We start from the raw sequence: 24200 nt of genomic DNA on the forward strand, positions 1-24200 counted from the left end.
CCCAGCTGTGTAATAGTTACTCCATCATTAAACAAGTGAGCATCAGTGCAGTCGGGAGTATTTTGTGGGCCACTGTGAGATGCCTAACCTTTCACCTTAGATGTAAAAATCAGCATTTACAACACCTCTGTAAATACTGACTTTTGCTTCAGTGAGGGCTGAGCTGTGAAGCAACATGCTCACTAAGGGAGTGACACCAAGAGGTACAAACCATTTCCTTTAAGAAGACGCCGGTGGCTTTTTTTTTTCTCCCCTCTTCTTCTTGTGACACCATCCAGCATTAGCCACTTGAAGAGTTCCCCACTACATGAAGCCCTGGAACTTTTTGCACCTTTTTAGTGAAAAAACCTGGAAGCCATTTCTGCTGTAAGCTACCAGAACACGGAAGTAAAGGCAACCCGAGGGGACTCGTTGTGAACAGCTGAGAAAAAAAAAAAGAGAAGATTAACACACAGGAAGAAGGAAGTTTGATCTGCGAGATCTCCTCTTTCTCTCTCTGTGTGTGTGTGTGTGTGTGTTTGAGTGTGTGTATGCGTGTGTTTGTCTGTCTGTCTGTGTGTGTGTGCTCCGGCGAGGTGCATGTGCGAACTAAAACACTGACCCGTGGCATGAATGAAGGACAATGTCTCTGAAACTACCTCGCAACTGGGACTTCAGCACCCTCAAGGCAGAGACAGCTCGCATAGGTAAGCCAGTGGCCGTGCTGCGTTCACTGACAGCCAGAGCAGATGCAAGGATTTTACATTTCAAATTCTAGAAACGAAACAGTTTTGTTCTTATCTAATGACGTGTAAACTTTAAACTGACCAACTGACATTCCAAGAAATCAGGGATCACATTCACATTTACACCGCAAGATCTGTACCTTGTACAACAAAGATTTGTACCTCGTAGAAGAAAAAGTGGCCCTTTGATTTCTTTGCCTATAATTACATGTGGTATAACCAAAGAAGTCAAAGGTGGTTCATACTAGAAAACAAGCCGATAGCAAAGGCATAACAAGGGGGTTGTGTGGGTTTTTAAGCACAATGGCGAAGTTGACCACAGTTGCTTAACACCCCACTTTTTTTTGTTTTACACACCCCTCGTCGTAGACCATAGAATTCACGGTTTCAATTTACACAAAAAGCTTTAAGACTTTGCATCACCTCTCTTGAGGGCCTCAGAGTAGCCCCCAGCGGCTGACCAAACAACGCTAATGCAAGGATATATTTTTAAAGTGTACAGCGTGCTAGACCCACTGATACTGTGCTCAGCGGTGTTTGCACAGGGTGGAATCAGTGCAGTACTTAATGGTGTTTCCTCTCAGGTTTTCAAGGCACGACAGGTTAGCACAGACACTAGCAGTGACTAGATGAGTTTCTACAGTACAGTCGTAACCATAATTTTTTTTAACTCTAATCTTTTTTTTTTTTTCTGCCATTGGTGTCAGCGTTGTTCAGTACTGTGGAAGGAAGTAGCTGCCTGAGCGGCATCTATTTTATCTGCCTCACATGGATATTAATATCCCAGACTTGCGCCAGTATGGAAGTAGAACTTCCTCAACTCTGGTGACCCTTCATGATTCTCCTCATGCTACCCTGAGATATCTTGTGTTAGGTAGTGGATGCTTCTTTTTCTTTTTGCTCTGGGACTAAAGTGATGCAGCCTTTCAACAGGAAACTGATGCAAGAGCTAAGTTCCTGTGGCTGTGTAACTTTGCCTACATACTGTATATGTAAGTGCAGGCTTGTATGATGTGCAAATGTCTGCACAGTCATACTGCATCTGTCCTTTCATAAAGTATTGTAAAGGTCGAACACACACCTTCAGAGTCAATGTTAATGATGAGGAATAAGGCATTTGACCCAAGTACTTACCAATCCTTTAACAAATGTCATATGTTGACATTTTTGAAGATGTTCTTATTTTACAGGATTAAATGAGAACATTGAACGCCTCTCTATTAAATATGAAGCTTCAGACTGAAGGTGTTTAACTTGTGTTACAAAGGAAGAACCTGCAGAGCCTCTGAAAGTCCTAAAGTACAGACATTTAAATTGGGCACCAGCAAGCTAAAACTGCATTGCATAACTTCTCTGTGTATGGTCTAAGGAGCTTGGAAAGAAAAGTGTCTGGACTTCTTTAAGTTGAGAGGTGAAACGTCTTCAAGCAACTTAAAGAAGTCCAGACACTTTTCTTTCCAAGCTCCTTAGACTACGATGACCTGGGTGACTGAGAACCTTCACAGACATATCCTCAGAGACATATAGTACTTTACCAAAAGTCTTTAGCCACCCCTTATTTCTTTGAATTTTGCAAGTAAAAGTGCAGTTCTGCTGAAAAATGTGCAAACATTACATAGATGTATACAGTTTGGCATGACTTTCACAATAGGCATCAACATAGCTTGAACTGTCTTAGGCAGCTTTCTAATTTTTTTTAAGCTGTCTTCAGGAATTCTCTAGTCTTCTTTAAGGACATTTAATGTTGGCTGCTTTTTGTTCTGCTCCCTACATAATTCCAAGGTCAGGGTGTCAGGGTGAGTTATCTTTGGCATTTGGCATATATTCAATAAAAAATGGGAACAAATCCTGTGTTTCTGTGGCAGGCCTGCAGAGAAGTGCCTAAAGCAACATTTAAAATTGGTTCTGTTATATCTACACACAACTGTGGTTCATCCCTGGAATTAAGTTCCTTTTTTATGCTGGAATTACTTATAGGTCAGTGTTAAGTGGATTAAAAAATAGGTTCACGGACTGGACTCTAACGTCAGAGAGTTATTGCTCAAGACCAAATTACAAGGAAATTCAGCTCCTTGAAAATAGAATATAAAGAAATGAGATGAAGAAATGGGATGACTTAAGACTTCTGTACAGCACTGTAAATGATTTTTTAAAAATAATTCACTAATAATAAATAAATTGTACCAGGGAATGAAATATCTCGTAGCTTGTGATCAAACCCTGACTTTAGAGGAACTTTGCAGAAAATAGCCAGTCAAGTTCTCTTAAACATAAATACTTTCACTAGCTCCATAATCCTCATTATATAACACAACAGTGATCTTTTTAAAGGTGGTTCTGTAATTGTACAACATTATAATTAGCAAGTTTGAAGGGTTTCATGTCTCTCTGTTGAGTATGAAGTTTAATTGAGAGCCAGTTAGCTTATTAGCATTAGCAAGCTTTGTTTGCTAATGCTTTGCCAGGATAAAGATTAGGGAAAAAGGTTAACCTGGCTCTACAGAGAGTTAAACTATAAATGTCACTGCTACACTGTAATATATCGGCATTTACAACAATTTCCAGTTTAACAAAAAAACAAGCAAACAAAGCCAGTTAAAAAAAAATGATCTGGGACAGGCTAGCTTTTGTCCCATCTTCTGGTTTCATGCTTGGTGGTGTCTTACTTCTATTTAGCACAAAACTATAAGAATGAGATCAGTTTCCTCAGCTAGCTTATGGCAACAACATATAAAGTATTCTTTGAAAAGAATCAGGCTTTTAAAGTAAAATATTTATTGTAAGTATTTGTTTGGTCCTACTTTTATCCGGTCTGATCACAAGCCGTCATAAAACGAGGCTAGGCAACTACATTTATTGATGGTAGTCACATTTATACACTTGAGCAGAAATATGTAAATTGGTAAAATTACAATTATCAGTTCGATATGAAACTCTTCACAGTCTGTGTAAAACTGAGCATCATACTTCCCCGAGTCCATCTTGACTTGAAAGTGTTGGATTTATCGCAAAATCTTCTAAATAGTGGTTATTGGACACATCTCTGAGGTGCTGTGGAAATCTGGCTAGTCACGATATGAAGTGACATTAAAGGAACTTTATGTTTGTCAGCTGAGGGTGGGGTGTGACATCAGTCGATGTGTGTGGGCTCACATTTCCTCAACTTTAACTTTCCACTAATCAGGGTGGTGCTATTAAAATGAGACCAAAGGACTCTAAAGCTTGTAGGTGGAGACCTTCAAAGTGTACCAGGCCTCCGGCAATGATGTGGCTACTTCCTGTTTACCCCACTGTGGCCCTTCTCCTTCTCTTTTTACTCTGTCATCTTGCCTAACAAGACACAGAGAATTAAAGAAACACTGAGAAAATGGGCTCAGTCTCAGTCCAGCTATCTCTGGTCCTACCTCGCTGTCTGGGACTCAAACCGTCTGTGGTTTAGTCTGTGCTCACTAGGCCGCCTACACGTCACCTTTGTTCTTTCATCACTCCTCGTGCTCTCTAGTGTCACAGGTGATGTGACATTATCTGTCCATAACTTAACCACTAACCTTTCCATCATATTGTTTGGTGGTCAGTCTATTGCTATTTATGTTAGTACAATCACAGCTGCATTCATGCACCTTCCACAGGAAACTGGTCAGCTTAGACCAGCAGTTTCCTGTCAGCTTGAAACTCAATAGCTGAGGAACAAAAATAGTATACAGCGAGCTGCTGTCTCAGCCCTGATAGGCTGATGCATATTCATATCAAAAAAGAGGAAGTGCTCTGCTGAAGTTGAGTACCGCTGGTGTTTTGGTAATATTTCATCGCTCTGGCTGTGACACAGCACGCTGGGCGCTGTTGTTCTTGACGTTTTTACAAGCTGCCTCCTTGTGGTGTTTGGCAGCGCGGTCCAAGAGTGTGATACCTGGAGAGGGAGGCCCAGGCCAGGGCTCGCCGCGCTCCTACAGGTCCATGGAGAGGCCGCTGAAGGCCGGCTGGCTGAAGAAGCAACAGAGGTCTTTAGTGAAGAACTGGCAGCAGCGCTACTTTGTTCTGAGAGGAAGCACTTTGACTTACCACAAAGATGATAAGGAGACTACTGTCCAGGTAAGGCTGACCTTACCAGATTAATCCAGATTTTCAAAATTATTCATTTCTATATCCACTTTGGCCTTTGTTAGAATAAAATCACTTCCAAAACAAGTCATTCACATGTTATATATATTTATGTATTTAAAAGAAGTTCTTATGATGACAAGACATCAAAGTTATTTCCATGTCCCAGTTTCTTATTGAAGCTACGCTTCTTTTATGCAGTGGTTAAGCGTGGAGATAAGCACAGATAAAACCGAATCATCATTCCTGTCACATAAACTATTTTTGCAATAAATGCATTTATTCATAATTAAATGCACACGTTAGTAGAAGAATTCATCCGTTAATAAGAAATGTGTCTTTTATCAAGTCTAATTAAGAACACAAACTTACTGCTAGCTGTGTGGCTAACCTTACACATTTCCTGTAGAGAAAACAACTGATGCAGGAAGCCTCACATGAAAGACCTTCTGCCATTGAAAGAATTTTAATATTGCACATTTATGTTTGATTTAAAGCCACGTTTTGCATGTATACATCTGTAACGTTCATCTCTGAAAAAGCTAAGTTTTGTTGGTATGCTGTAGCTCTGTCTGGGCCAAAAAGCAAACCTTCAGAAAGATGATGCCATAAATAATTACATGTTTTATATTGTAATAGCCGGCTTAACCTGTACTGTAATCGCAAACGCTCAAAGAAATAAAAAAGATGCGAGAAAAAGTATCTTAAAAATTCCTTTAAAATGTCTTCCTTCCTTTGAGTTGCATAAAGAGGTTATTTATATTTATATATATATCAGTGCCTAAACGTAAAATGTTGCTCCGTTTATTTCTAATGTTTCAGCGTTAGCGTGCACATCACGCTATTACCAATGGAATCATTGGCTAAAAGCCAGCAGCCAACCAACGTCTGCTTGTCTGCCACAGTCAGCACTTTCCACTGATGTCCACTGATGTTGTAGTGTCCTGTGTGGGTGTGTCAGGGAAGTTCCAGATTTGGATGTTAGCTGAAATACCAGGCATCAGTTCCACTCGCAGCTCAGATGCTCAGGTTCTGTTTTATCTGCCTTCAAGTCAGAATCGCAAAGCTGACACTAAGTATGCCGTGTCTGATGGATGGATCGATAGCTGCTATGTTAGCAGAAAGAAGTGTGCACAGTCACGCTCTGCTCAGTGATAAAATAAAGACCTGCACTCCAAACCTCAACCCATTATTCTGATGCTTATCTACGTCTATCACTGCTTGTCATGCAATTGAAAAGACTCATTTGCATTCTCATTTCAATAGTTACATTATGGTATTTTGCAAAGGTGCATGATTAAATTACTCATCACCGTCTATAGCAATTGAAAACTACTATACTGCTTAAAATCCTACTGGAATTGAACTTCTTAATAAGGTAGTTGAGTCGACTTAATGAGCACTTTGTAACTTAACCGTAACTACATGTTGGTATTCATTATAAAATGAAGGCAAGCAAATTGTTATTATTGTCTGAGCTCTGAAAACGTAGTTTTGTTTGCAGCGAAACTGGTGTAGCAAAAAGTGGTCAAAGTTATCAACCATATCAAGGTGTGAAACAAGAAGAAACAAAGCAGCGTTTTATTTCCTTAGATATAAAATGTAATTAGGACTGCATGTTGCCAGCTGTAGCTGCTCCTAACCTCTTCTGTTGTAAGTGATTTGTCTCCTGCAAAAGCACAAAATTGAGGATTTACTCCAAAAGCCTTCCAAAAGCCTTCTGTTTTAATAATGTTTTAGTTTTAATACTTAGGGGGGTTGAGGGTAATGGTAGATAGAGGAAGTGAAAACAGAGGCTAGGGCTGTTAGTTCTCTGTCATAAACAGTGAACATTAATGCATCTTAAATTACATCAGCTTGTAAGCATTTAAATAGTAATAATAAGCAACAAAAGCACCTGTTTAGGCCTTCCCACTGCACACACAGCATGAATACCAACTGCTTGTTAAAGGGTAAATGTAAGTATGTGTGTGAATTGTGCTGGTTGGTTCTTGGCAATGAAGGACTTTACAATTCTGAGTGTGTTTGTGCTTATGTGATCTGGCCTGCAGGGAGTCATCCAGCTGCGCTTCAGTAAAGTTAACGAACTCCCCCCGAATTCAGATGACCCTGGAAAGTACCTCTTTGAGATCATACCACGTAAGTAACACACTCAACACTCACAATTGAGACCTTACATGATATTTTTACTCCAAGACCTAAAGAGGATTTTTTTTTTTTTAGGGGAATCCCTTCATTGTCATTGGACAGCAGAAACCTTTTTATATTTCCTGTTATATTTCTTGTTTCCTGTTTGTTTGACAGGCTCAACTGGAGACAGAGAGCGATGTCCCCATGTGTTGATGGCAAACTCCCAGAGTGACATGGAGGAGTGGGTGCGCACCTTGCGCAGAGTCATCGGAGCGCCAACAAGTGGAGGTTCAGTAAAATCTGTCAAAGATTATTAAACTGAAACAATCCTGTTTGACTAATGAAATTAAAAACTTGGACGTTGTCGGCAAATTCAGCTGAGATAAGTGGACTAACGGTGCTCTCATATTTGACCTTTGACAACGTGATGCTACAGTCAGCTGCTGTTTAGCTTAGCTAATCAAAAGGAATGGAAACAGAGGAAAACAGCTAGCCTGGCACCGTCCAAAAGTAAAACACTTAATCGAACAAAAAAACGAAAAAACATCCATGTCAGCAAGGCTTTGCTAAGCTTCGTGTAAAAGAGGAAGTCATCAATCTAGCTAGTAGTCAAAACATATTACCTACCCATAAAAACACAATATTTCAAAATATTTGAATCAGAATCAGAATACTTTATTGGAAATTATTTTCCATTACAGTGCTGCATTATAAACAAACATTAACAAAGACAGACAGTACACTAACTAAGAATAGCACAATATAAACAAGCATATATATACATAAAAGTCACTTATTAATTAATAGCTGAAAAAACATTTGCTATAACAACGTGATATTTATTTTAAGGTCTTGTATTAGTAGTGTTTGAAGGTAGATTAGCCGAGGCTAGAGCCTAGCATCAGACAGAATCAAACTAGCTGTTTTCTCATGTCAGTCAGTAAATCCTTGCGGTTTTGACAGAAACCTTGAAAATGGGAAACATTTTAAAGCATTATGTTTGTTGCCAATGGTTCTCTGCATTCTTGTGTTCATGAAATATGAAGCTCACAAACTGAAAAAAGCTTTGTCAGACTAAAATAACACAGCAATGGTCAATCTTTAGTTCCCCAAGCTATGGATGCCAAATCCAAAAGGGTAAACTCACCGAGGATAATAGAGAAGTCAGTATTGCTGGGGCAGTTTTGCTTGCGTTTGACTTACTATTACACTTCATCTGCAGTAACAAATAGTAATAATGAAAGTCATTTTCAGAGCAAGTGCACTGCGTTTTCTGACAAGTATCCATGTGGGGCTAAAAGAAAGAGAACAGCCAGCATGACAGTTGCTAAATCAAGGACATCCACTCAGAGTTACACAATTTCTCGGTTTCATTTGACAAACTAGGCCATTTTTAATTTGATTCACTTGCACAATTTCAGGTTCAAAGGGCCATGCATAGCTTCATAGCCACTCTGAAGGAGGCTGATGCATGCTAATAGACAATTGTTTACCTTGATTTCACAGTTCCTATATTTTATGGTGAAAGATAATTGTAAAAATTAAGCAATTATAAGATAAGATCATCTTTATGATTAAAAGATATATATAGTATATGCAATGTAGTGTCAAATGGGGTCAGATGAGTGTATAGAGACCTGCTGTAGTAAAGTTCAAAGTGGGGACAGATCATATGTTCTTCAGAGAAGACACATTTGACGCTTGTAGAAGGTTTAGTTGCAGCTGTAGAAGCTGTATCACTTTCTAGAAGGGTGTGGGTAAAAGAAAAGGAATGACCAGGCTGAGAGGAATCATTGACTACTGCAGGCTTTCTGCTGGAGTCTGCCAGTGTAGATGTTCGTGATGGGGGCTTAGTGTGCTTCTGCTTCTCTCACCACCCGCTGCAGGTTTTTTCTGTCCTCCACTATACAACAGTAGGTCAGGAGGCAGTTTTAGTTATCTTAGTTCTATAATTTCACCACAACAAAGTGTGATATTATTTCAATGACAGTTCAAATACCAAATATCCATAAATATCCTACTGTAGAGTAGTCATGTTATTAATAAAGGTCTACACATTTATATCTGTGAGTGATATTCACAGGCTAATTTTACTTAACAGCTTCATTAGTAGGCAAAAATATTGTTGCAGCTCAATCCAGATTTTTAGAGCCAAAAGATTATAGTGGTGTAATTTAAAATGCAGTAATATTGGGTTTTTCTGCTGGTCTTTAACCTTCTCAGTATAAAGTCTGTGTGATGTGTCAAGTCATATCATGTTAGTGTGAAAACTGAGCAGCTCATATTTGAGTGCATTCACGCTTGTGAGCTGGAAACTCCTGTACTCGAAACTATGGAGTATTTCTAGTAATGTGTTTGAAACAGATTATTTCCTGCTGTGTGCAAATTTAAAGAAAACTGATGTCAAAAATAAATGTTTTTTTAAGAAATGTAAAGAAATGAGAATTGTTCTCTCGATATAAATGTTTTTATTCAACCAAATCGAGTGATTAAGCATTAAGCATTGCCCTACGATCACCTGTTCACTAACATGAAAAGGGACAATAGCTGTTTTATAAATCATTTATCTAACTATGCCAAATATCTTTGCTCTCCGTATGTCTGCAGTGTTTGGAAAGAGTCTCATGGACACTGTGACATATGAGCAGCGCTTCGGACCTCAAATGGTCCCAATCCTGGTGCAGAAGTGCGTGGAGTTCATCAAAGAACATGGGCTGGACGAAGAGGGGATCTTCCGCCTCCCTGGTCAGGATAATGCTGTCAAACAGTTCAGAGATGCCTTTGATGCAGGAGAGAGGCCCTCCTTCCCCAGGTAATGACCTCACTATTCTCTCTATAGTCATTTAAGACATGGGAGATATGAGATTATCATTGCATCTGACCCTGGAAAACTGAGCACATCTTCGAGCTTCCATAGGAATTATGGGGTAGGATGAGTGGCAGCCAGGTGCTGCTAATCAAATGAACTTGATTAGGCAAGGCAAGGCAAGGCAAATTTATTTGTATAGCACAATTCAACAACAAGGTGATTCAAAGTGCTTTACAGAGACATTAGAAACAAAAACAAATAAAAAGCATGATTTAAAATTGAATAAAACAAGCAAACAAACAAACTAACTAAACACACATATTTCACACCTGTTCGCGCGATCTGAACCCTTATCGTAAGGGGAGCTACCAGTCCTTCTGTGGACGAGCTACTTTCTATTTTAAATTCCCTGAATTTAAAATACTCTCTAGACCCAGTCTAGACCCAGTTGGGGAGCTACCCAGAGCTCTAAACCCACTTAACAAACAAACAAACAAACAAACAAACAAACAAACAAACAAACAAACAGACAAACAAACAAACAAACAAACAAACAAAACAGTATATAAAATCAAAACAGATAAAATCAGAAATAGATAAGATCAGTAGTTAGTGTAAGTTTTGACATTTAAGCTTAAAAGTGTGGATTTGGTGCTTTATTCAAATGCAGCTGAGAACAGGTGAGTCTTCAACCTGGATTTAAATAAACTGAGTGTTTCAGCTGATCTGAGGCTTTCTGGGAGTTTGTTCCAGATATAAGGAGCATAAAAGCTGAATGCAGCTTCTCCGTGTCTGGTTCTGACTCTGGGAACTGATAAAAGACCGGATCCAGATGACCTGAGGGATCTGGAAGGTTCATACTGGGTCAGGAGGTCACTGATGTATTTTGGTCCTAAACCATTCAGAGCTTTATAGGCCAGCATCAGAACTTTAAAGTCGATCCTCTGACAGACAGGCAGCCAGTGTAAGGACCTCAGAGCTGGACTGATGTGGTCCACTTTTTTGGTCTTAGTGAGGACTCGAGCAGCAGAGTTCTGAATGAGCTGTAGTTGTCTGACTGATTTTTTAGGTAGACCTGTAAAGATGCTGTTACAGTAATCAAGCCTACTAAAAATGAATGCATGGACTAGTTTTTCCAGGTCCTGTTGAGACATCAGATCTTTTATCCTTGAAATATTCTTGAGGTGATAGTAAGCTGACTTTGTTATTGTCTTAATGTGTTTTTCTAAGTTTAGGTCTGCATCCATCACTACACCCAAATTTCTCACCTGGTTTGTGGTTTTTAGATGTATAGATTGAAGTTCTCTGGTGACCTGTAATCGTTTTTCTTTGGCGCCAAAGACTATTACTTCAGTTTTGTTTTTGTTTAGTTGGAGAAAATTGTGGCACAACCAGTCATTGATTCCCTCAATGCATTTACCAAGAGCCTGTACAGGGCCTCGGTCTCCTGGTGACATTGTGATATATATTTGTGTGTCATCTGCATAGCTGTGGTAGTTTATTTTGTTGTTCTTTATAATCTGTGCCAGTGGGAGCATGTAAATGTTAAACAGAGGGGGTCCCAAGATGGAACCTTGGGGAACTCCACATGTGATACTTGTCTGCTCGGATGTGAAGTTACCTATTGATACAAAGTATTTTCTGTTTTCTAAGTATGTTTTGAACCAGTTTAGTACAGTTCCTGAGAGACCTGCCCAGTTCTCCTGTCGTTTGAGTAATATGTTGTGGTCAACTGTATCAAATGCTGCACTGAGATCCAGTAAAACTAGGACTGACATTTTTCCACTGTCTGTGTTCAGACATATGTCATTAAACACTTTTGTCAGAGCGGTTTCAGTGCTGTGGTTCTGTCTAAAACCTGACTGGAAGGCATCGTAGCAGTTATTCTGTTTTAAGAAGTAATTGAGCTGTTGAGAAACTGCTTTTTCAATGATCTTACTTAAAAATGGAAGATTTGATTAACTGATTATCAGCAAGTGTGTGCACATCTATAAATGCAGAAACTTTCGAGCATTCAGGTGTGTTAACACAATACCACAATCTTCCCAGGACTAAAGCGAATAATGGCCCGATTGTATTGGCCGGATGTGCGCCAATGGTGCGGGTCCTGCCCTGAGTGTCAGCTGGTGAACCTACATCTCGGTCTCTACAGGCCTCAGTTAGCATATTATATGTTGAGAACACAACATAACGAGTATGGCTGCTTGAAAGTGTTCTCAGGAGAAAGCCTCTTCTCTCTAAAAAGTCCTCGGTAGCACAGCCCAGCTTTGCAAAGTTGCATCTGAAACAACCACTTCTGCAACAATGTGGAGATGTTTGGCCATGTTTGGTGGAGGGGTGATGACTTGGGCTTGTTTTATTGCCACTTGTCCTGGGCACCTTGCAGTCATTGAGTCAACCATAGTCTCCTCTGTATACCAAAGTATTCTAGAGCAGCAGGTAAAACAGAAAAGAATGAAGCAAAGTGGCAAAGACCAGATCTCAACACTACTGAAATGCTTGGCAGGACCTTAACAGAGCTGTGCATAAACGAATACCCACAAACCTTAATGAAGTTAAACAATGTAGTAAAGAAGAGTGGCCAAAATGTCTTCACAATGATGTGAAAGATTGATAAATTACTTCACGTTTTGCTACTATATAAGCTAATGAATCATTGGGTGCATTTAGCTCATCACAGCAGTCCCGTGAAAAGGACAGCAGCATGAATTTCATATAGAATTCACAGGAAATAGTGAGTGTAAAGTTGTTATGGCACGAATTAATTATCACATCTTAAAGAAACTTTAAGACGCAGTAAATGTGCTTCAAACAAATTTAGCTGTCTCGATAACAGCCACTTCCATAAAAGGAGACGAATATCCTAACCTCAATCAATCAACAGCATCAGCTCTTTTTTTTTTCTTCTTCTTCTGAGAAAGCAAGGAGAGATGAGAGAGATGTAGTGAGAAGTTGATAGATTTGTGTCTGCTCAGAGCTGAGGGTGATACCACATCCTGTTCTGGCAGGCACAGGGGAGGACGCCTTTATTACTCAACATCACAAGCTCCTCCGACAGAAAACTGTAGATGAAAACATCCATTTAACTTAACTTGCTTGTTTGTCTGTAATCTAATGTGAGTAGAGTCAGGGAACATGAGTTTTGAGCCAACCAACAGATACTTTGCAACAAAAATCAAAGGCAAGGCCTCGAGTTTCCCTCTTGAACTGCACTCTTGTCACAGTTACAACAGCAAACTCCGTACAAGAGACCCAGACCCTGTTTATGCTACACACCACCATGTCAAGATTATTTGTCCGTCCAAAAAAATATTTACACATATCTTAGTGTGATTGAAAGCATAATTGTGCAAAGCCTTTCATGATGTGCAGATAAACTCAAGAGCTTCCACACCAGTCAGCCAATCTGCATGCCTATGGTTTATTCTCGCTGGGTAATGAGTATCGTTTAAATTGCCACAGCGACACAGATGTCCACACGGTGGCGTCACTACTCAAGCTGTACCTGCGGGAGCTGCCTGAACCTGTGGTCCCCTGGAGTCAGTACCAAGACTTCCTGGACTGTACCAACCTCCTGGACTCCACCAGCTCTGAGGTGCACTTAATTTAAACACACTGCAAGATGAATACAGAGCTGAGCGTACATGTGGACAAGAAGTGGATATCCTCTGATGTTTTGAGCGTATGTATCCTTTAAACTGGTTGCTTGCATGTGTTTTCAGGGCTGGGAGAGGTTGAACAAAGAAATTGCTCTGCTCCCCAGAGTAAACTACAATCTTCTCAGCTACGTTTGTCGGTGAGTAGATGCTGAAGGACGTCATTACATCCAAACTTGAAAATAACTTAATATGTTTAAAAGAAAGACACCCGTACATCTACCAGATCCTACAGAGACCCTCTGGTCCATCACCCCAGTGTTGTTTTGAGATCAGCCTCTCGGTCTGAGACATACTATCCTGTGTCTGGTTACGTGTCCTGTTGTTTTTCAGGTTCTTGTTTGAGGTACAGCTACACTCTAAGGTGAATAAGATGAACGTGGAGAACTTGGCAACTGTGATGGGCATCAACCTGCTGAAACCTCAGATAGAAGATCCTATCACTGTGATGAAGGGTGAGGACACACAGCTCACTGATGTACCTGTTTTGGTTCATCTTAAAAGACCCCAGTTTCAGCTGTGTTTCTGTTAGATATATTAGGCAACAACAAGAGACAACAACAGTGTGTTTGCTCAGATAAACCAGTCTTGGTGTACCATTTAGATACTTTTGTAATATTTAGCACATCTACTTCCAAGTAGATTCTACCTCTGCTTGTTTTCGGCTCCTTTTTTCAGCCAGTGATCTCATGTCTCTGTAACGATCTGTCTGAATTGCATAAACCCATCCAATTAAATATTGAAGACTGAAGAAAGTGTATCAAAAATGAGAATAAAAGCCAAAAGATAAGAGCTTTTGATCATAATCTTTTCACATTTCTGTTCTTCACAGCGACTCCTCAGATCCAGAAGCTGATGACGGTGATGATCAGACGACATGAGACTCTGTTTCCTCTTTCCAAAGATGTGCTTCCCCCCTCTCCTTCAAACAAGGCAGAGAGCCAGAAGAATGCTCCCCGAAGCTTTGTGGGCTGGGAGTCTGCAGAGGTACGAGCCTTTAGCCGCACATTAGGCTTTTGCAACGAGCTTGTTAGTGTGTCAAAATGACTCGTTATTTTACTGAAATTTGAATTTATAAAATATTTAAACTAGCTTTTTCATAAGAATTTATATATGTGACAAACAACAGAGCTAGTTTATTAACAAAAGTGGCTACAGAACAATGGCAATTACCAGGTGGCTGGTTGATGTTGGGAAATACTTGACACGTGACATCGATATGATAAACATACGAGTGGATCCAGGAGATTGTTCATGTAGTACAGTGATTATTTGGCACAGCTACTCCACACTGTGAAGAAACCCTGGGACCAGGAGGAGAGACTGGGAGGATCAGGAAGAATAGCTGGCTTCAAAATCTGCCAAATCAAACACACAGATCTGTCCTCTGTGGTGGCCTCTTGTGAATAAGGGAGCAGCTGAAAGAAGCTTTATGTCAAATAAGTACACAAGGATCGTGGTGATGCGGTAATGGTTGAGCTGTTGAGGTGACAGGACATACATGTTTGTACCTTAAACAAAGCTGGGCTAGCTCGCCATTCTCTTTTTAGTTTTCCAGTCTTCTCATGTAAAGAACAAAGAAACAAAGAAACAGTGGAATTCCACTGTCCACATCTTATGTGTTCATATGTGTTTAATGTGTATGTATTTGGTTTGATGGGACTTATTCTCTTCATTCTCTGCTCTATATGTTATTGTTGGACACTGCTAGGGTAGCTTTGCATGATTAACTGATCAGAATAATCCTCGTCTCTCTCATGCATGACTTTGGTGAGGCCTTACATTGTCTGGACTTTCTTCTTCTGTCTTTGCTCCTTTTCCTCTTAATTTAAGTCAGCTTTCTCTTGATTGGCTGCCCCTCGTGAACAACAGGTTTAAACAGGAAACGAGTTAAAGCCTGAGCTGTGTGCTTGAGAGGATCATGTTAGGGATGCTGTCACTGTCACTGAGATCATATAGAACAAAGAGCAGAAAACTTAGGATTAGTTGTGCTTTAAGGCGGAACTAATGGGGCTCCTAATGAATAAATAAATAAATAAATAATGCAGATGGAGACGTCCAGATCGACTCTGGTGTTAATTCCTGTGTCTTTGTATGACATGTAAGACTGTGACTGTTATTATGCTAATGGTTACTAATGGTCTTCTTATTGGTAAATTGACCGAGAGGTAGAGTACTTTTGCTACATGGATACATTTGAGGATGATAATAGCTTAATAAGAAATTTAGGCCTATGTTGTCAGCAAATAGCAAATCTCTGTATGTGTAATCAGTCTGTGTTCTCTGTGTTTGTGTTAGATGGGTGACGCATGTCTGTCTGAGTCTCCGGAGGAGGAGGACAATGACAGTCCGGGTCCACTCAGGGGAGACCACAGCCCCAAAACCTCGCTGCAGGAACCTCTGTCTCCTTCTGTAGATGACTGGCTCGGAAGCCCCCGCAAACGCACCCAAACCCTCCCCACCTTCAACTGCCCGCTCACCGGGATGGCAGCCAAGACCGAAGCCCTCAACAGGTGGAGTCGGATCCAGGAAAGCACAGACGAGAAGAGCGGCACGCTGTCAGAGGACATTTTTAAAATCCTAGACCTGCGAACGTCAGGATCATTTTTCGGGGGGTCTACAATGAGTAACAAAGAGGAGGAGGACAGATTGACCACTCGGAGGGGGAGTGAGAATTTAGTTTCTTCCACTTCTGTGCCGCAAACCCCTGAAAGTGACTTCCAGTATCCCCGGATGCTCTCTAATAAGAAGAGTGTAGACACCACGCCAGTGAGCAGTCCTCCTCCACAGGTCAACAGCATGCCAGAGCTGAAGAAAGACCCCGGGCAGCCACTTCTAGACAGGTGAGATTAGCAAAAGAGTCACATGGACACCCTGACCCACCATTTCAGCCATTAAACACTAATTTTCCTAAAATAAAATGTTTTAGAAATACTGAAATGAAATGCTCAATTTCTACCCCGAAACTGTAGAGTGTAGATGTGCTGTTGCAGAACACTTAGAGCCTGGATTCAATGTGAGAGAATCTTATATGAGCAAAGCAGACCCTGGAGTATAATAAACATAAATTGAACTAGATTCCTGGAAACTTAAAATGAGTTTATTTATACTGGAAACAAGTCCATGTGTTCACACAAAACTGACGTGAGTTATTTGGAGGGAAAACTGCCGGTGCAGAAACTCTTCCTGGCACAGCTTAGCTTTTCCTTTGCCTTTCTTACTGCACATGTGAACCTGTTTATGTCTGTCATTGCCTCTTGCAGTTTGCAGCAGGAGAACAAGGAACTGAAGGCCACCGTGGCAGAGCTCCAGTCGGCCCTGGAGGCTGAACGCCGCCGTGTGGCCGCTCTGGAGATCTGCCTAAAAAATGCAGAACGCAGCAGAGACGAGGCCCAGAGACGCAACGGCGAGCTGCAAAGAGACATTCAGCAGTTCCTCATGAGAGAGAAAGCTCCTACTTAAACGTAATTCTGAGATTCACTTACATGTGGGTTTATGATCCTGTTAACAAGGGAAGCCTCATCCATTAACACGGGAACTGGGAGTCACCGTTTGGTCCTATAGATAAATTATTGACTATTATATTTGTGTTTATTTTAAGGACATGTTTGATCCTCCCGTTTGCAACAGTCACGTCACTGTATGAATTGCCTTCATTTGGTGTAACTGTCATACAGAACACATTTACATGAATTACTTGCATGGAAATCTAGGGTCAGGCATCAACTCTGCTCAAACCCTTTGATCCGAGGATAACGGGACTTTAACTAATATGAATGTTAGAGAGTACAAAGAGTGTGTGTCATTCAAACATGTTTCATTTCAGTGGTAAATTAATAAAGTTGCACAAATTGAAATGTGTCTGTCGATGCGCAAAATGATCTTACAGCTCATTCAAGCTTTTTTGTACCAATATGTGTTGTGTTACCCCCACAGTTCAAACAAATTAATAACAGAAAACAGAAAAAAAATCTTTCTTGAGGAAAGTTAAGGAACATCGGGACAGATACATGGCTGAAAAAGTTATGTGAACTTCAAAAAGGTGTCAATCCCGAGACTCTGTAACTCCCATTAAAACCTCTAAGGTCTGTTTAGCTAACTCCGCCCTTCATCAGCACAGTACAGGAGGTTAGGTTTCATCTAACTCTCCGTCAAAAGGGGTTAAAAATGGGGGCGTGGCTGCTTTAACTGGCACACCGGATGGTACAAACAGATGCAGCCAATAGGTAGGCGATCATAACATCACTCGGGCCAAGAGAGGACTGGACGATGTTATGAAACAAAAGATGGCTACATCCATCTTTAATATACAAGCTATGAGAGAAGCAAACTGTTCAAGCCTATCCTAGCAGTCATCAGTCTATTGCAGGGCCAGACAATCGAAACAGACAACCATTTCTGCTCATATTCACACCCACGGTCAATTTAGCGTATCCCCACGCTTGTGTTTTGACTGTGGGAGGAACCTAGATAACCACAGTCAAACTAGGCCCAGCAATGAATTTGTCTTCTGTGCTGTGGTCCATTCTGGGTCTATGAACAAATATCAGAAATTATTCTTTGGTCCCAGTTTGGATTTGTGTTTGCCTGAGAGCAGCAGATTCTGGTGGAAACAGCCCCAGCCTTCCAGTTATTAATAACAGGTACTGGAATATCCACTAAAACCCCACAATATCATGACAGAAGCGCGGGGAAAGGTTAGGTGAATATCCAGACCTTTCCCTCAGGAGTTGGCGAAGACAATGGGTCTTCGGCAACTCTGGGTCCTCCTGGATGTGTTTGAAAATGGTGACTTAGTCAATGTTTTGTCAGCGATGTCTCCATGTAGTCAAAAATGATTATGTACTACTTTAAAAACAGTAAAAATAATAAGTCTTACAGCAGAGGTTTTGTGGTGAAAATTGTGTTGATTTTCAATAGTCGTAAAAGGATAACACTGGGGAGTGAACACACAGATGGAAATCATTAAAATTCAGAAACAGGATATCAGGACTTAATATCTGCTTCCTATAAGGTTTGGTCCAAAAATAGCAACTGTGCGCTCCCTAAATCCTCAGTTGTTACACTCTTGGGCCGATAATGGAGACCATATGGAGGGGCCTGACTCTGTGTGCAAATAGACATTTTTTACTATCAAGCTTTCTTTAGTCCACCAAGAAGATGTGACGGCCTGTTGCAGCAGCAGTTTAACAAAGAGGCAGATAACAAGAACGTCTGTCAACCATCAGCCTGGCAGATGAGTGGCAGAGGCAGGAAAGGCTCATTCCTTCCCATCTGTGACGCACCAAAATCAGGAGTGTATCTGCGGGTCACACAAAGAAGCTCAGGAATGAAGGACAGTTGTGTAGTGAGACGAGGGTTCAGGTGACGAACCGAGCAGTTGTTCGGATCTGATTGGAAGCCAGCGTGAATCGTTGCTAACTAGTGTCATCAGAGTCTCTCACGGCTTAGCTGTTTGTTTGCTTCACACGTACTGTAGCGTGTAGCACGTGCCAATACATTGGACGAGGCCTCGGACGCCTGCTTCATTAGTCACCCAGTTTCCACTGCCATCACCTTTGACTTGTTCCTGTTATTCTAATTGAGAGGAATGCCTTGCAAGCTGGTGCCCCAGATGAAATGTCGTGAGCGTGCCTCACCTATTCTTGATTTCAGTTAACCCCTTTTCAGACATACTGCTGCTCTTCTCAGAGGAGGAAGTAACTTTCAGCAAGCGTTACACAAGTGTGGAAGTGGCTGAACGAACGGGAATGAGGATTTTTGTACTGCTCTGTCATTCTCACGAGCTACTTGAAATGTTGTCAAGACCCAAAGTGAACTCAGTATCTTTTACGCTCTATCATTAAGGCCTCACACCTCATTGCATTTCAATTTCATTTGTGCCACCGTTGCCTAATAGATGCATCCTGTGCACTGAACGATATCAACAGACCTGTGGTGTATTTTGTCCAAAAAAAGAGAGAAATGGTCAATGGAGCCTAGGCAGCAGCTCGCAAGAATCCACCATTTACAAAGCAAATAAACAAGTGCAGAATATCAACTCTGGAGCACCCACCCAAACAAAATAGCTCTTCCACAAGGAAGAGGCTACAGGACAGTGTTTACAAAATCCTCATTAAGGAAGTTGTGAGATAACACGGTCATGTGCATCTCACAAAGTTGAAGGGAAAGCAGGCACGCACACACACATACACACACACACCAACTAAAAGACCATACGCACAGAAGCAATGCAGAGCCCACCATAGCATAGATAAGGGACAGAAAGAAAGAGCTGGCAACAGAGAGCAGAGCACAGAGGGAGACTGACAGAGCAGAGGACACAACAGAGATGAGTCGGACGGACAAAGACGAGCCTCGGCCACCCTGCCACCGGAACTACAGCGGCGTCGCAAAGGACATCAAAAGGTGTGCGTGAGAATAAATGCTGTGAGGTCTGGAAGACAGCATCAGGAATACACACGCAGAGAGGCTCACACTGGCCTGTGCAAGGGCCACCAACACTTTTCAGCTGAAAGAACTTTTTAGCCTGCAGATAAACTGATCTTTACCTAAATTAACCTCTGAATTAGAGATCTTTTTTTTTCTTTTCTTTTTTTTCATGAACTCATCCAAAGACAACCCTAGAGGGCATAAATTAAATTGCTGCAGATTATTTCTCCCATGGCGAGCACTTGGGTCTCTCAACTGGGAACCATTTGCACCTCCAAGACCTTGTTCTTGACATACTCCATCCTGCTGCTTCAGGGGCCCCTCTGTGGAGAGACTAGCCCCATCTCCAGTGCCCGTCAGAGACAGCGTCCCGCTCCGGGTCTCGGAGACGGGCCTGGAGGGGTTGTGGATTTATCGTTGCTGGAGCAGGACGGCAACAAGGATGTGCAAAACCTGCTGGAGAGCCTAAAAGAACAGTTTCTGCGTACTTTCAACCTCTCTGGCATGGGTCCTCCTTCCTTAGCTCCTGGAAGTACACGACAGGAGCCACCTGAATACATGATGGAGCTCTACAACCGCTTTGCTAATGACCACAGTGCCATGCCCACGGCAAATATCATCCGCAGCTTCAAAAACGAAGGTACGTCACTGCTCAGTATCTTGTTGATAATGTAGATTGAAGAAAAGAGATACTTTTTTCCCTCTGAATTATCCTAACCTTAAATTATGGTAAAGCTTTGCCTAAATGTTCTGACACACATCCAAACATTTTCATTTTTCCAAAACAAAACAGCCACAACAAGAAATCCTTTAATTTTCCTCTAAAGCACGGGGTTAGGAATAAGGGCTACTTGTCCTTAATGACGACCTTACAGGGTTAAATGCAAAGTTAATACGTGTAATGATTTTTTTATCACTTCTTATTCTTATCACTGTGATCTGTAAGACTTGTGAAACTGGTCTCCTTTCAGATATGTACAAAGTTTAGTATTTGATTTAGTTTATGACACTGAAACTCTTCCTTAGTTTAAAAAGCCTTTTATTTCAAAATGTTATTTCTACTTTGACATGACGGTTTGGATTAAATTCAAACAGGAGTTCAAAGTTTCTCTGTCTTGAATAAGCAAGTTTATGTCTGAACCACTTTTTTTTCTCCTCGCCCAGATTCCTCTCCCAGTGCTGTTGGTGTGGGAGGAGTGAGGCGCCACCCTCTCCTCTTCAATGTGTCAGTCCCACATCATGAACGCATCACAGCTTCTGAGCTTCGCCTCTACACCCTAGTCCAGACCGATCGCCACCTCTATGCTGGTGTCGACCGCCGGGTAACTATCTACGAGCTGGTATCGCATGACGATAACGTGACGGATGCGAACGCTGCCAGAGGAGACGCATTCAGCGGAGGAGAGGAGCGGATAGAGTTGGTGGAACTGGCTTCGCGCCAGGTCTACGGCACCGATAACGGCTGGGAGGCGTTTGACCTCACTGCTGCTGTGCAGCGCTGGCATGGATCTGACGATGGAACCACACACAGGTTGGAGGTGCATATTGCCAGCATCGCCGATGATGGTAATGTTCAAGACGTGACAGAAGCCAACAAAGACAGCAGTCTGCCTCAAGGGGACATGAAGATTGACACGAGCCCAGAGAAAAAACACAAACCCCTGCTAATTGTTTTTTCCGATGATCAGAGCAGCGATCACCGCGATGACAGGCGGGAACTGAATGAGATGATCGACCACGAAACCTCTAACATGGTCGTGCAGAATGACTTTGGGACTTGGGGGAGTGAAGAAAGTGAGCCAGATGAGGAAGACCTAATCCAAATGCGCTCCAATCTCATCTATGACTCGGCTTCTCGCATTCGCCGCAACGCCAAGGGAAACCACTGCAAGAAGCAGTCTCTGTACGTAGAGTTCAAGGACATTGGATGGGACAGTTGGATCCTTGCCCCCACTGGTTATGATGCCTTTGAGTGCAGTGGAATTTGTTCCTACCCACTGACAAAGCATGTCACACCCACCAAGCACGCCATCGTCCAGACACTGGTCAACATCAACAGCCCTCAGAAGGCAGCACGAGCGTGCTGTGTGCCCACCAAGCTGGACCCCATCTCCCTGCTGTACCTGGACGACACGGGGGTGGTCACCTACAAGTACAAGTATGAAGGCATGGTGGTGGCCGAGTGTGGCTGCAGATAATCCGGACTATCTTAGAAAGTCTACTGAAAGTCTTACGATAAGAGGAAGGACAAAATAACTAAAGAGAGGGAGATGAACTGAGAATGCAGATTCCTAAAGTCTCTATAAGGGTTCCTCAGCAGGACTGAATGTGTTCAGTCACTATGCATGAAACTATAAGAACTCTCAAATGTGCAGCAAATATAATATCTTGTACCACGAGACACATTATTTCATCTTATACAGCAAAGGTGAATATGGACGTTGTTGTCAATAACGATGCACGTCCTCATACACGTAAGACTAGAAAGTCTCAAGATTTCCCAAAGAACCAAGCCCATCCTGCAGCCTGGTGGGAACTAGTGGGCCCGCTGCCCCCCTCCCTCTCCCCTTTCCCCTGACATCTGCCTTCCTCTCCACTTATCTCTAGCCTCCCCACTTGATGCAAACACTAATCAGCACTTCATGTGCCTCGGCGCAGTGAAATGAACTCCCCGAGGCAACCTGACAAGGCATGAACTCTCCAGGCCCACCGCCTGCCTCCTGTGGCCTCCTGATACGTGGGTACTGTGCTGAGGTCCCAGTGTCAGGGTTATCAATCCTAACCCCATTTCCCACTTCACATGCCTCTTTTCCACTCCCCCGAGCCTCAGTGATAACAAGGTGTTGTTGGTTGAGAACCATGTATGCCACCACTCAGCTTCGGAGAACTTAAAGCCGCTGTGAGAAGCTTTTGAGGTGATGCTTCGGGGGGAGTGAGGCAGGGGTGGGCCACATTCCTAGGCAACAAACATTCTTAACTAGCTTGTCTTGCTGACCTAGCACTGTGTGGACCCCCCCTCCACCCACCCACCCACAGACACACAAACTGGACATATCTCCAACTCCTTTGTTTTTCCCACTTTGATGGTAAATGTCTTTGTTGGAACATTACTGTGGAGTGGGGAAGCAGCTACACATCATCCATAGATGGATTCCCAAAGAAGATCATTATTTTCTTTTGTTAAAGGCCTTTTGATACCTCTGCTGCTTGTGTCAAATAAAAGACTATTTATTGTTCTAATTTATTGATTTTTATAACAGAGTAGAAAGCTATATATGTATAACTGTAAGTCAGCATAGAGACGTTTTTTGCAACCATGACAATGCATTTGCAGCACAAGTGAATTTTGTTGGGAAGAGAAATGCTAACAGTTTCTGAAAGAATAAAGAATAATTATTAAAAACAAATCCTGAATGAATCGTGTGCCTGAATCACTGATCCCTGCAGTTTCACCAAACTTGCACATCACCCGGGCCAGCAGTATCAGCTTGCAGGTCACAGTTCGTGCACCACAAGCAAACAAAGAACCATGGGAAAATAAGTTGTGGCCCCGCTAATGATTAAAACGGACGAGCTACTGCTCGCACTGACAGGTCGCAGGCCGCAGATAGCAATGATGGAAAACCTGTTCATAAAAAGCAAAAACAAACAAAAAAAAGCAAAGAAATCTCTTTCTGCTGCTGCAGAGGTTTCTGTGAATGTCTGTGGGATTGCAATCGCAAGACTGGCTGTGATGTTGTTTTCACGCACCAATGCACACTGAAGATTTAAATAAAAGATGCAGTTCAGACCTGAAATGCTGAACTCTTTCTGTTCTTTCTGATTTGTTAATCATGTGGATCACAATAAAGTTCTATGAAAGGCACTTGTGCTCAGTTTGGGTAAATGATAGTGCTGTGCGATATTACTCATTTTTGGTATCTGATTCCAAGTAAACACAGGGCCAGTCTTGCTGGTACTGATACTTTTTACTTATAAAGGAAGCTTGTGTAGGGGAGATCAGTGTGTCATGGGTTACAACTTTGCAAATTCTGAGCACATTTTAATGGCCGCTCCAAACACATTTCAGCTTTTCATGTATTTTGAAACTGTTTTTTTGGAGACCTTTAATGCAAATGTGTCTGTCTGTAAAGCTCTTTGGATACATTTCTGTTTTTTGAAGGTATTATAAGTTATTTTAAAAAAGTAGACGTGACAGTCAACACAAAACGGTTCAAAGAGCATGTTTGAGGCATATTTTTTCGTGGACTACACAGAGGATTGAAACAAAGTATCGATCCTGTCGCAGTAGTATCAATCCACCACAACTAATGATATAGAGACTATCGATATTTGCATCAATCCGCCCAC

At 41.8% G+C, this 24200-nt stretch overlaps 2 protein-coding genes across 2 annotated transcripts; both read left to right on the top strand.

Annotated features, from left to right (window-relative positions):
• The first annotated feature begins 35 nt into the window (after positions 1-35).
• On the top strand, positions 36-18151 carry arhgap25 (Rho GTPase activating protein 25). Its single transcript, XM_086313382.1, has 11 exons — positions 36-686; positions 4612-4814; positions 6875-6962; positions 7128-7241; positions 9561-9765; positions 13225-13357; positions 13485-13558; positions 13752-13873; positions 14251-14405; positions 15717-16261; positions 16682-18151. The coding sequence occupies exons 1-11, from the start codon at positions 623-625 to the stop codon at positions 16878-16880; spliced, it is 1902 nt and encodes a 633-aa protein (XP_086169508.1). The 5' UTR covers positions 36-622; the 3' UTR covers positions 16881-18151.
• A 1468-nt stretch (positions 18152-19619) lies between these two features.
• On the top strand, positions 19620-23636 carry bmp10 (bone morphogenetic protein 10). The gene is made up of 2 exons (XM_086313384.1): positions 19620-20490; positions 21015-23636. The coding sequence occupies exons 1-2, from the start codon at positions 20082-20084 to the stop codon at positions 22046-22048; spliced, it is 1443 nt and encodes a 480-aa protein (XP_086169510.1). The 5' UTR covers positions 19620-20081; the 3' UTR covers positions 22049-23636.
• Positions 23637-24200: the final 564 nt, after the last annotated feature.

The sequence above is a fragment of the Aulonocara sp. 'chitande type north' Nkhata Bay genome, linkage group LG12 (assembly GCF_057382095.1).
Source record: "Aulonocara sp. 'chitande type north' Nkhata Bay isolate Kocher_YH1m ecotype deep benthic linkage group LG12, A_spYH_male_GT1.1, whole genome shotgun sequence".
Lineage (NCBI taxonomy): Eukaryota > Metazoa > Chordata > Actinopteri > Cichliformes > Cichlidae > Aulonocara > Aulonocara sp. 'chitande type north' Nkhata Bay.

What these genes read in the sequence shown, in the direction of transcription:
- arhgap25 (XM_086313382.1), top strand. Translation starts at nt 623, where the DNA reads ATGTCTCTGAAACTACCTCGCAACTGGGACTTCAGCACCCTCAAGGCA. An exon ending in ATAAGGAGACTACTGTCCAG is followed by an intron (nt 4,815 to 6,874) that starts GTAAGGCTGACC and finishes TCTGGCCTGCAG; the next exon opens with GGAGTCATCCAGCTGCGCTT. An exon ending in TGGGCTGGGAGTCTGCAGAG is followed by an intron (nt 14,406 to 15,716) that starts GTACGAGCCTTT and finishes TGTTTGTGTTAG; the next exon opens with ATGGGTGACGCATGTCTGTC.
- bmp10 (XM_086313384.1), top strand. Translation starts at nt 20,082, where the DNA reads ATGGCGAGCACTTGGGTCTCTCAACTGGGAACCATTTGCACCTCCAAG. An exon ending in CCGCAGCTTCAAAAACGAAG is followed by an intron (nt 20,491 to 21,014) that starts GTACGTCACTGC and finishes CTCCTCGCCCAG; the next exon opens with ATTCCTCTCCCAGTGCTGTT.